Source organism: Gobius niger (genome assembly GCF_951799975.1).
Source record: "Gobius niger genome assembly, chromosome: 1".
Lineage (NCBI taxonomy): Eukaryota > Metazoa > Chordata > Actinopteri > Gobiiformes > Gobiidae > Gobius > Gobius niger.
In genome coordinates, this window is record NC_136852.1 from 18353751 (window position 1) to 18367161 (window position 13411).

Below are 13411 nucleotides of genomic sequence, written 5' to 3' on the forward strand. Positions count from 1 at the left end.
ATGAACGTAGCATTGCATTCAGGTTGTTCCCTCTTATATGTGCTTGTCACAGTTATACAATTCCCTCAGGTTTTAAATTGTTAAACTTCAATGATTTAATAGAAAAGAATCATGAACATATAAGTGAACAGTGGACACTTGACACTTCCTGAGTTGGTACACAGATCAGTGACAAAAGACAGATGCTGACATTAAACACTGCAAATATACAGTCATCACTAAATACAGAGCATATACTTTCAACAGTTTTATTGCCATATTTACAATAAGGTATGGAGCGTAATAAAAATTGAAAACATAAAAAACTATGTCATATGTACAATATACTGTATATTGAGAATTCTGGACAATATGTCCAATATTCAAAACATTAAGTAAAGCACAGAAGGTCACTTATACACAGAAACAGCACTCCATAAGAAATCATACGTACCATGGTACATTTTGCAGCATTGTCATATATATGTAAGTCAGTCTTATTTATTTATTCATTAATGTTTTTAACTATTTTCAGATAGATACAATAACTGTTGTAAAGTTGTGCCTTGCCAATAGATTCCAAACATTATCCAATCTGCTACTTATTGCCAGTGTACCTACTACAGTATATACAAAAAAAACTTTTCACATGATAACGCAAGATGTTTTTTGTATGAAAGGTCAACAGTTTTGAAAAAATCATGTTCTTTGTAGAAAATGTATCAACAGTTATCAAAATTAAGTTAAAAACTGTTAAGGAATATAAAACTTCCAACATATTTTGCAATTACACAAAGTAGACCAAATTAAACAGTTTACACCATTGAAGATGTTTTCCAGGAACTGAAAATAAAAGTTTAACCAACAAGAATCAACAAAACATCACACAATACTGTAACTGTATAAAAACTTATATCAGTGCCACAAAATGATACTTAAATTACTTTGGCAAGTTGGTGATTGGATGTGCATCAGAGAATTATGTGCCTTGTTATACGTCAGACATTATCGGTCGTTGTAGGTGTTTTTCTGTCTCTTTTGTCATTTTCAGTCTTCAAATGATAAAAGACGATTTGTGCCGGAAGTGCCCCTATTAATTGGGGGAAATGCATGTTACTACAAATGTTACAGGCATCTACAGCACATGTCACAATAGTTTAGTTTGTAGTGAATTACCTCATCAGCGTCAGCGTAGTCAGTGCCATTATTCTGTGTTGGCCAGTTGTAGCTGAAAAATATAACAACAAAATAAACATTAGTGACAAAGCCCAAGCAATTCTGTGTTGACTTTAATTAAATTGTTGTGTTTTCTAACTTATTCTCGTGGTGTCCTTTTTTGTTGAAACAGCCGCGTCTGAATGTGCGACAGATGGTAAAAGTCACGCAGAAGGAAACAACCACGGCTCCAAACGACTTAAGAAAAATCCCGAGGATGTCGACATCATCTGCACATAAAGACAGTACGACAGGAGGGTTTGAGCGTCAGGAAAACATGCAGCAATTTCACAAACACTTCAATTGTAAGTTACAAAATACATGTCACTCACAAACTTCCATCATCTGTCCAGGGCACTGTGCAAAGCCAGCATCGTTTTTGGCCTGGCAGTAGTACTCCCCTGCATCTTCTTTTCTTACTCTTTGAAACTTCTGTTGAGACAATAAGTATTTTTGTATGTTTTGGCTTGCCGCAGGAGGGTAGCTAAAAAATGTACTTAATTAAGACTTTACTTTGAAATAAATTTACTCAAGAAGTAAAAAATAATCACCAAAATAGTCAATAGCAAATAAAAAAAAGTACCTGGGGAAAATGCTACTTAACTATTGTGAGTACTGAGTAACTGTTTGAGAGTAGAAGTCCGAGTTACGATTCAGTAGTGACAGAAATTAGGAAAAACAAACATGAAATTGTGTAAAACTCCTAGCATTTCCACAGGACATGCCTAAAAAATATACAAAAATATGTTTTCGGAAGAATAAAGTGCTTGAAACAAAAACGAATTATAGTCAACATGAAGCTTTTACCACTTAAAGACTTAGTACAAAGTACAAACATACTACATTATAATATTACTTAAGAAGAAGTAAAAAAATATGGTGGGGGGGCAAATAGAATGCAAATAAATAAAAACCTGTCAGTATTGTGATATTACTAACCAGGCTTCCTGTGTCTGGGTTTATGCTGTAGGAGGAGTTGATGAACTTAGGACTGGCTTTGGGGTCCTGTGGTAGCTCTTCGTCATTGTGGAACCAGCGATACTGAGGCGCGGGGAAGCCCTCGTTCTCCAGACAGCGCAGCTCAGTGGATGTCCCAACAGTGACCGCCTCAGGCACACTGCAGCGGGGAACTACAGGCTTCACTAACCAGAGAAGAGACGCAAGCATGAATTCTTAGAACGTATGTTGCTCTTTACCAGCCCTCTGAAAATAGCCCATTTTACTGCAACAATGTCCTATTGACCTATTTGAAAGAATTGGATCAGGTATAGCTGTAATGGTAATGTATGACTGTCACAGCATGAACTATATCAAATTATTGTTACAGTATAATATGTAGTATTCTATGAATGTTTTATTTGCACCGGTGGCAAACCTTTTAACATGTAATCTCCCAGGGGTTGGAAAGTTTTTCCAAGTCAAATGATGAGAGGGTCTTGCTAAAACACAAGCACCACTGTGTACAAATGTATTTGAACATCCAACAGGCAACAGGGGAGTTGTTGAAGGCCAGCTTCATCCACAAGGAAGCTGAACTCTCCCCCTCACTCCCTCTGCTTTCCCCCCTTTATAGTGTACATATGTTTTTAGTATTGATATCTATTGTCTTTTTGTATCAATGAATTGGGGGGAGCTAATTTCGGATGTGCTTTCATAGAATAAATTCAATTAAATATGGAGGTCACGACATCACCAGTAATTCAAAATAATTGACATAATATAAATTAAACAGTTCATTAGATCTTTTCTGTGCGCAAATATATTTCTTCCCCCTGGTTTGACTTTGCATATAGCTATATACAGCTGAATAATTAAGAAATCTGCAGCACGCTATTGTAGTGAAGTAATTGTTTTCTTGTGCTTATGATTTAAGACAGCTCATGCATTATTTAGGTGCATTAGCTTATAAAGATGACAATGGTATTATCTTGCAGTACAGTAAAGGTCTGGTTGTACCTCTTACAGCCAAACTGATCAGGATCTCGTCGAAGTCCCTCTGATCGTCAATAGCTGCCACTTCACAGCGATACTCAGCCGTGTCGGACCGGGTTGCGTTGAAGATCAGAATGTTGGCTGGCTCTCGGAGTTGGGCCCTGTGCTCCAAGTCGCCTTTTTAAAGAGAGGAAACGATTACAATGGCTCATTCAAACACACAGTGCGACTTCACAGCTCAATGGCCACTTCAACGCCAACGTTTTCACAGAACTATTCATTCTGCAAGGGTTTGAAAAGGGACTGTATTTGCGCTGCAGTAAAATGCCAGTTTACCTGCTATCCTGTTTTGAAAGTAGACATAACTTGGCACACCATTTTTAATCTTTTTCCATTCAATTCTTGGGTTGTTTGTAGAAATGGACTCTATTAAGCAGGTCAGTTCAATGGCTGCGAAGAAAAACACAGTGGATGAAAAGCAGCTCAGGCATCATGGATCAGGATGAGAAAAGCTACTTTAATGTGTGACTTACGCTCAAACTCATTTGCCCACACGATCTTGTCCGTGGTCCGGAGGATTACACTCAGTGATGATGGCATGTGCCCTAAGAAAGAAGAGGCAAAATTCTGATTAACCTCGATATCATAGCACACATAAGCTTTTTTATTAGAAAACGTCACCATTTGGCTGTGCTGCCCAAAAACTCTGGATTAGAGAGATAAATATAGACACAGATATGGATCGGGAGGATCTGTTTTAGCATAAACACATCCTGTTTAGAAGAAGATTAACACCTAAGAGACTAAGATGTGCTTCCTTAATAAACACATGGCTTTGTCGTTGGCAAAGACTGTATTCTTTGACACATTATGCCTGCTGGTTGTATTTTTCAAATCTGTTACAAATGCTTAGTGATTAAAAAAAAAAAAAAAAGTTCTTATTTTAGGTTTCCATACACTCTTTTAGACTTTCCAAACTGTTACGTAAAATCGAAAGAGTCAAAATAGCTCAGTGAGTAGAGAGCTTGCTCCAATGTTGTGAAGTCAATTCTACTTTGCTTACCATATTTCATATTACTTTTGAACCATTTTTATTTTATCAAAATGTTTTACTTCACACTGTAAGAAGATTTGCAGGTCTAAAATGTATCATTTTTGTTATTCTCTTTTTCCTGAATATGCAGCTATTTGAGAACAAATGCTGAGTTTCACCTTTGGTGTCTCAACACCTGAGTCAACCTGTCAGTACACACAGTACCTTTGGTTCGGCACAATGCAGAAACTGTCTCTCTGAGTGCTGTCAAAGGTCTAATATTACTAGACACCTCAATGTCCGCAGAACGACATCTGGTTATGTGGGCAATGTGCAGTCTACTGTATAACGCATGGTCTCAGTTTGGTGGCGAATACAGAGAATAAAACAGAGTGAGTCTCCTGTCAAAAAGAGCTGATCTCAGATCTTGGCTGTGTCGCTCCCGGCGGACCAGCGCTCGTGTTGTGTGTTTGAATGACAACATTCCTCTGAGGAGCAGCCACAGACAGTCAAAGATGTGTCACTGTGCAGCACGTGCTCCTCTAAGAACAAATAAGAAGAATTCACAAAAATGTTTGTTTATATAAGCAGCAAAATGAAAATATACCACATTAAGTTTTAATTGAATAAAAAGCTCTGGTTTCCCTTGGGCAAAAAACAACAACACATACATTGGAGTTCATCGCTTCAGTGCTCTCCTTAAAGCAATCAGTGTTATTTGCAAATGTCAACTCCAAATGCAAGAGACATTACAGGGTCTATGCACAGTTCACACATAATGTAGCACCGTACAGCAGCAATTAGGGAAAATTTGAAAATTATACGTTATCAGAACACACATGTATTTATTGGGGACAAATAACCATGTCTCTCTATTGGGCTGAAGAAGACCTTTATTCACTTGTCTGTGTGTGCGCTACTTCCAAACGTAATAATTACTGGGTACACACGCTTCACGCTGAGTAATGAAGGCATTTCAACTCCCAGACAAGACAAATGAACACTGAATTAGAGCAACAATAATCATCAGGGACAGCTTTCAAAAGATGGTCCCGTTTAGCCTGGAGCATTCTGGGTATTTTGTCAGACTGGCCGTGTTAGCACTCGAGTGACCGTGAGGCACACACAATACATCTCCAAGCCAGGGAGGGTTTAACATATAGCTGATGCTCACGCAATGGTGACTTATAGCCATAGCATCATCCGGACGGTCATATGTTCACAGCTGTGGGCAGAAGCCGATGAGATTTGACTCCCAGGTCTCAGCTTCCGTCTGTTGCTGATTTTCCCACTGTGTGTCGAGGGCTATTTTTACCCCTGCACTGACTGGACATCCTGAGAGACACAAGGGAAGCTCCCCCTACGAATGCTTTTGGTCTAGTCTTACACCCATAGTTTGTTTAGTGCATGTTGAAATTAATAAAAAACAATCAGTAGAAACAAGATCTACTATGGTTGACGTTTTTTTTCTGAAAACTGTTGACTTTAATCAGTAGCCTATAGCTTGACTCAATTGGTCTAAGATCCAAAGCCTATTCTGGCCCTTGGAGTCGGCCTCTGTAGTAAGCCCCCCTCCCCTTTGTGAAGGAGATTGGTATAATTCACAAAGAAATTTGCAAAAACAAACTTTTTTAGGTTAAATTAGGATATGAGACAGGAAAGTAGGCCATGTGAAAGCAGCATAATGTGTAACTAATGTGGAATTTGAATAAAGCACAAAAGATGACCCACAATGATGAGAATGCTGAAGCAGGACAATAAGCAAACAGCCTAATTTCTACCCCCACTGTTGTGAATCAAACACAAACTAGCTCTGTAGACGGCCTCATAAGTCCTGCTCCTCAATAGCCAGTCTGCAATCCTCTTATGTGCTAAATATGAATACAACTGCCATCCCCTCCTCCCCAAACAAAAGTCACATTTCTATAAAAAGATTCTTTCTCAGACATTCCATGCAGCAAATACATGCAAGTTTTCTCCTCCAAACATGAGGCACTGAGCAAGACCAAGGGCCCGAGGGACTCTGGAAGGATTGTGTAATAAGAGCTCAACAGCCATGTTACAGAATGATACTGTGTTGGGGGTAATGTTATTGATATGTGTGAGGGCTGCACAAATTGCAATTTTATGGTCAAAATGAGCAAATTGCAAAGGATGCATTTATATAGATAACACGATGTCCTCTGAACATTACAAAATAAACTTTATAAATTGGGATTTATTTATTTTTTTAAACTTGCAAATGTGTAGGTTAGCCCTTTACAAATGTGTGGAGTGCATGTGATTCTTATATCAGATTGTATTCCAGGATTTTCTCAAGTGTTGTTACTTCTGAAGTTGATTGTCTAAAACGTGCACTAAGCAGTGAATCCTAATTTTACATTACCTGAGAAGGTGATTGGCTGTGAGCTCCCATCTCTCCAAGTGCTGTTCAGCTCCAGGACCTGGAGACGTCAGATCACTGCTGACCCTTCCCACCCAGACACGGACTATTCACCCCTCTCCCCTCAGGCGATCTATCAAGACCTATAGATCCCGCCACTTAAACAGTTTTGTCCCTCCGCCATCAGACTCATGGACAAAAACAAGACCCAATAGCTTAACTACTGACTCATGAATGTAATCTGCCCAGTTGCACTGTGTGGTGTGTCCACACTTAGATCCACTGCTATCACTTTATATCACTTTATACACCTACACATCTTTAAATGTAATCCCACTGTTGTTCTATGTCAATTGCTGTCGTCTGACCATATTCTGGGATGACAGGCCGTGACCCAAATACGACTTGTGAAATTAAATGTAAAATATTGTCTTTTCCTCAAAAAAAAGTTGTTGAATAATAAGCATTAAACAAGAAAAAAAAGCTGAAATTGTTATAAAAACATCACGATAACAGTCATTCAATTCGTGTTTCTCTATATAAAATATATAAAAAGAAATGCAATCCCCTGAAAACTGTTCAGCGACCCACTTTTGAGAATTGTGATTTTTCGGACAAATATGGCGATTGTGATTCGATTCGCGATTTTTACATTTGATACATGTAAACGCATAAACTGTTAAAATGATCGGACAACATATTCTTGCTTCCACCTTTCCCCAACATTCAGAGTACCTCTGGGGGACAGCCACGTGACTAAAATAAGTCCGGGATGGAATCACATAGTGTCTATCGAAACACTTTAGAATTTGATTATGGAAACTCACACCTTTTATCTGTCGCAGCTGAACCTGAGATCAGAGGCTCGACAACCCTCAGCCTCTTTAGGTTAGGTTATTTCATCTCATTTATTCATTTATTTGAATGCATAATGAACAGACAACTAGTGCTGTAAACATGCTGGATTTAGCTCAAGGCTAATTGTTATTATTAGGTTGTTGCAGTAGTCAAAACCTCAATTGCGATTCGATAAACCTTGCAGCCCAAACAGACTTAAAGTTTTTTTTATTTATTCATTTACTGTGTAGGTTTCCAAATGAATAACCTTAAAGCTTAGTTATCATCCCCCGGGCCACACTTTGGGCACACCTGACCTACAGGGAGACAATGTGCATTGGTTTGGCTCTTACAGCACCCTTCTAGGTAAGACTGGATAGACTCTGGATTTGTCTCAATTTCGTCCTGAGTTCAAGGAAGAAATATATAAATAAATATTTTCTGTAATGATTTGAAACATTTGTAAAACCCTGGTATAAATGAAATCATTCAAATTGATGGCACGTTCTTAAAGGCTTGGTACTTGTTTGTTCCCACTGGCTCGAGGCAGCTAACAAGCCGGTAAATTCATGTTAGTGGAGCCAGACCAAGCTTATAATTCCCTTTCCTTCATTTTCCACTGCACAATTTCCCCCACGCAGAATTAGTCAACTCAAACATAAGTGTCAAAAACGTTACATATGCGGCACGGCGTGTCAGCCTCTCACACACGTACTCTCTGCAAAAGGACTTAGGTCAGGGGTTCATCTCTGACTGACGTGGGCTGCCATTTAGAAAGTCCCCTTCCATCCCCTGTCCATTTTTCTAAGAGCAGCAGGGTGACCTCCTACAGAGCACACACACACCAGGGAGGACACATCATCTGAGCCCACATAGCAGCATTGATCAGGCTCGAGCTCCAGCTGGTATGGACACAGGGATGTGCAGGCATATTATGAGCAGCAAACAAACTCTCCATGGCTGACTGTCCACGGCAGATGTCTCCAACCTGCTTCACTAGAATGACACAGGGTAGCATTTACAACGCTCTAGAAATACAGCATTCTACATGACAAGTGTTGATTTAATTGCCTTAAGGTGCTTACATTTAAGGTGAGCAACATGTCACCCTATTCACTGTTGTGTCTGCCTCTGTGGGGAGTGATTTGTGTAAGTTGGACATATTATGAAGTGTTGGCAGTGCACTTAAAGCAACCATCTTTCTCTTCATGGGTCTGGTACTGACACAACAACTGCTGTAGTGTGTGACCCCATTTTTTTGCTTAAAAATAGCTTGAACAATAAAAAGCAATATGGTAAATGGTCTCAATACTAAATTGCACTTTTCCCCTTACATTAGGCTCTCAAAGCAGTTTACATAAAGGAACCCCTTACCCATTGAACTCCAGTGTTGATGGCAATTAAAGCATCGTCCGACATTGCCTTGTTTCAGGCTTGTATTTGCAATCAATACGTTGCTTATCTTTAGAGAACAGAGCTCTTCTACGCAAAACTTCACTTCAGTTGTAAAAAATAAAATAAAAAATAGGTATTTTTAAATGTTTTGGTTTTATGCAGTGGGAGCGGAATATAGTAGCCTATAGTAAACTCATGTCAACACTTTGACAAAGACACAGTCGAGCTTTTCTCATTTATGAAAAATCTCAGTCGTTCATCACAATTTTGATAAACGTGGTCAATGGCCATTCAGGATGTTATTTTAATCTAATAGTGGTTTAATGACACGCGGTTATATAGCAACGACATTCAACCTTACTACCTATGTTTCAGCGCTAGGATGGTAACAATTATTTTTCAACAGTTAAAAGTTCATCCGTTTTCTGATTGGCAATCACACATGTATTACTACTACTATTTTTCTGGAAATGTCGTCATACAGTTACTACAAATTCTATTTCACTCCACGGTTTCGGTTCAGTAGATTTTACACATCAGCTCCTCCGTGCAGCGCTAGCTCCCGTCCGTGAGGTTAGCCAAACAGCTCCATAACAGCTGTGATTTAGTCGTCCTCAAAGACGTGCGCGATTTGTAAAAGAAAAAGCACGCAGAGCTTACCCAGACTTATGGAGAGAGCAAAACAAGCCAGGAGTCGCACCATCGCCATCTTGCAGCCTCTCGTTTGTCGGTGCAGTTGCACACACTCAGCACCTCTGCTCGGAGAGGTATGAGGATGGGGGCAGAGGGAGAAAGACTGGTGGATGTTGCCACCGAGGAGTTTCCATAGCTACAGCAGCGGGGACGGAGTGGGCGTCCCTGGGTACTGTCTGACAGGCGACAGACAGGGGGCGTCAAAGGCGCATGGATGGATCGCAAGACCACACATTTATTCATTTTATTTTTTTTGCACAAATGTAAGTAAAGTATGATCATCATCATGATAATATTGATAATAATCACAACAACAGCTACAACAATAATAGCAGTCATAACAGTAATAATAATAATATTAATAATAATAATAATAATAATAATAATAATAATAATAATAATAATAATAATAATAATAATAATAATAATAATAATAATAATAATAATAATAATAATAATAATAATTAAAAATATATATTTTATTTTATTTCATTAATCCAATCAGGCTTGGAAAGCAGTAGTGGAGGATAATAAATTGTATAGGCCTACTTGGACAGCTATTTGTTAAGTAACCAGAAGATGGCAGTGTAGAATCAACTATTGTTATATCGGCCAATGGTAAATTCCTTGCTATCATGTGAGGGGTACGTAGGATATTGGGCCGTTATATGGTTATAGTTGACATCATCACTGCCTCTGGTTCCTAATCATGGATCTATTATTAAATCGATCCTAACTGTTCATAGCTGCACATAGAGCCTACTAGACATAGTAAGTAATATAATTGTAACCAAATGATCTAAAACATCAGGTTTTGGCAAGTTTGTTGCACTTTTGTGTGTGTCTTGTCAAAAGATGGCGGATTTAAACTGAAGCATAACTTCTACAAAGACATATTCAGAGAGAAGGCCCAATCTACTATGGCTATGTCATGTGCAATATTATGTGTAGCTATATTTCAATATTAAATATTCTTAAACGTGGCCAAACTGCAAATTATTAGCGATTAGGCCTATAATAAGTTAATAAAATGCATATTTTTATGTGGGCCATGGGATGTAATAATACACTGAAGGTAGGTCCTGAAGCTACAGAAGAAGCACAGTCTTTTAAAAGAAAACACTACACTGTCCAGAGAAATGCTTGATGTAAGTGAACTGCTTTTAGTGAATTGTCTGTCTGTGACTCACTGTCAGTGTCCTGCAGATATGAACAGACACGTGTATCACCACGTGTTGAAATGTCACTATTGTAACACAGGTTCATGGAAAGTCCTTTCATTACTCATTGTTAGTGGAAAAGCATTATATACATTGATACCATGCATTTACCATTATACATCTTCTCATACTTATATTTTTCGATTAGTGTAAGCGTACCCCTTGTGATACAGCACAAAAAAAGAAACCTCAACAGCTCTGCAGCTCAATTAACACTGTGGTATTAATAGATTTCACAAGTTGAAGACTGATGCACATGAAGAGATGTTTGAAGAACTTGCTATGTATGTGGTGGTGTAAAGCTCTCAAAGCTGACCTCATCAGTTATTAAAGATGCTGAGTAAAATTGAACAGTGCATATTCTGACATAGTTTATTGTTTATCTCATCACTAGTCTCTTATTTTCACAGCTGGTCTAATGTTCTCAGAACCCGTTCACGAACATGAAAAAGGAGCCTGGCCTGAGCTGCACAGAGTTTCATGATCAGGGAACACCTTAAAGCAGACATGACAGGTTAGACTTCCCATTTCACTGCAACTTTAACCCAATTATAAAGGAAGAAAGAAATAGCAAGTTTTATCATGTTTTGTGATATTTAACATTTCAATTCCTTGTCGAACAAGGGCACAGGATGTACATGATGGGGAATTTCCATGACTGTGACCATGCAACCATATACCGATGGGCCCAAAACAAACCCATGGCAGCATCCTAATGTTCACCCCTCATTCCATACTTTATAGCAATATCAGTCTGTTTATTAATTATGTGTGGCGTGTGCATGTTCTCCCTGTGTCTGTGCTGGTTTCTCCCATGTGCTTGTTTCCCCCATCAACATAAAACATTATGGGCTTGTTAAGTTGCTCCTGATTAAGATCCACACCTCAAGATCTGGAGATGGGAGTCCCCAGTGGGTCATGAAACAACACATGTTCATTGCAACGTATTAATAATTTAGAAACATTAAAATAATACAATGTAATAATATTTTATACACAGGGAAAAATGTGAATTGAAAACAAGTATACAGTTTCAAGGGTATGCCATATGCAACAAAACAAGTTTAATCATTCAAAGCAATTCAAGTACTTTGGCCTAGGGATAAAAGAGGACTCATTTGTTGATGTTTTTTAAAACCAAAAAGAGACACATGTGGCAGTTTCCATGTACAGTATGCCACTGTATGCATTTGGAGTGTGGAACTTAAAAATTACCCTCAATGAGCTCAATTTGTGACTTTATAGTTTAGGCAGTAAACAGTTAGTCTAAAAAAAAATGTGGTCAACGCGAATTCAGAAGTGGGCAGACCAAATTTGAATTCCAAACTTCAAATATGGTGTTGTTTTCAAGTATCTCACAACTTGCATGCTTGAATACCTTTTATGCGCGTAACGCCTTTTGTTTTTACATTTACAAAGTTAACGCATTGAAGGGGCCTTGGTGCATCGCATAGCTACTACACAATTCTCTTCCAAACCATAAGAATGCCACAACCACAGAGAGAATAAGACTCTGATTTCAGACATAAATAGGTGGAGGGATGTGAGGCGAGCTGAGACTTAAATTACGATTGAGTCTGCTTAAAGCATATCGATTCAAGATCTTTGGCTTTATATATTTTATCGTGCGCATATAGACCTTTGCAGCGTGTTTCAGCAGCCAGACCGCGTCTTCTTTGGTCTGGTCATGCAGACAGAGGGGAGTGAAGACTCGACTGGCTTATCAGCCCTGAGCATGTCTGCGCATTGGGTATCGTGATCCAACAGCATCAAAGGGGGGAAAAAACATGCTTATTGTAATTGTCGCCACACCCTTCACAGACGCGTTGCATGAAAGCGTCAGGAGCCCGTTTTGCGCGTGTAAAACGGCGACATGACAACAGCCGGGCGCTATATGGCTGAGCGACAGATGAGTCACATACACACACACACTCACACACGCACAGACACACTCACACGCTCGCGCTTGCCTTGCCTCAACCATATAGGCGATGCCGATAAAATGAAATAACTGTGCAAAGGGAAGTGTGGCTCAATGGCCGTTGGGTGTTAATGGTGCACGTGGGGCCACTTTATGAGAGGTGTTTAAAGATGTGGACACGGTTTACTGTCAATGCGCATGATACTGCGGTTCCACTACTACGGCACGCTCCAACTCACCTTGCTTCTCCTGTCATTCGGGGTGCGGGCCGTACAAGGAACCAATACACGCCCCAAAGCCTCAATCAGCAGCCAATGGAGTGACGGCAGAGGCGGACCTGTGGCTGCATTCTCACACTTGGTTTCACTATGCGCTCGTAAAAACGGCCCCGTCTACTACAAACGCGGCGGTGCAGGTGTTCTGTCTCTTCGGGAGAGGATGCGGATGGAAGGACGGGGGAGGGAAGGGAAGAAGGAAAGAAAATAGGAATATGAAAACGCGGTTCTGCTAGGAGACCGTGTGGCGCAAGGTCGAATATGAGAGATTGTTTGAACGGGGCACTTTGCGTGGTATTAGCTGGTCGGCAATAGTACTATGATTTGGTATGTGGCCACTCTGATAGCAAGTGTATTCAGCACCAGAGGAACGGCCGCTCAAGGTGAGTTGAAGTGCAATATATGTTTTTTTTTGCCGCACGAAGCTCAAACGTGTCCGTGCGCGCCCGGTGCTGTGTGCTGCTTTTTTCGCATGACATTTCCATGTGTTAGGTCATTTGCACCGAGGGATGCTTCATTATCTTTCAG

General features: G+C 39.6%; 2 protein-coding genes across 4 annotated transcripts in view; one reads left to right on the top strand and one right to left on the bottom strand.

Annotated features, from left to right (window-relative positions):
- Positions 1 to 255: 255 nt before the first annotated feature.
- jam3a (junctional adhesion molecule 3a) lies at positions 256 to 9629 on the bottom strand. The gene is made up of 9 exons (XM_079564341.1): positions 9435 to 9629; positions 3660 to 3731; positions 3463 to 3576; positions 3151 to 3303; positions 2134 to 2336; positions 1527 to 1626; positions 1295 to 1424; positions 1156 to 1207; positions 256 to 1069 (listed from the first exon to the last, which is right to left on the bottom strand). Exons 1-9 carry the CDS (start codon positions 9481 to 9483, stop codon positions 1034 to 1036), a joined length of 909 nt encoding a protein of 302 aa, XP_079420467.1. The 5' UTR covers positions 9484 to 9629; the 3' UTR covers positions 256 to 1033.
- Positions 9630 to 12960: 3331 nt separating this feature from the next.
- igsf9ba (immunoglobulin superfamily, member 9Ba) overlaps positions 12961 to 13411 on the top strand; it is a 34406-nt gene continuing 33955 nt past the window's right edge. For 2 of the 3 annotated variants that reach the window (XM_079578978.1, XM_079578980.1), the window contains exon 1: positions 12961 to 13266. In XM_079578978.1, the coding sequence (XP_079435104.1) occupies positions 13203 to 13266 (64 nt within the window). In that variant the 5' untranslated portion in view covers positions 12961 to 13202. The remainder of the gene's footprint in view (positions 13267 to 13411) is intronic. The other variant, XM_079578979.1, reaches the window with a different exon arrangement.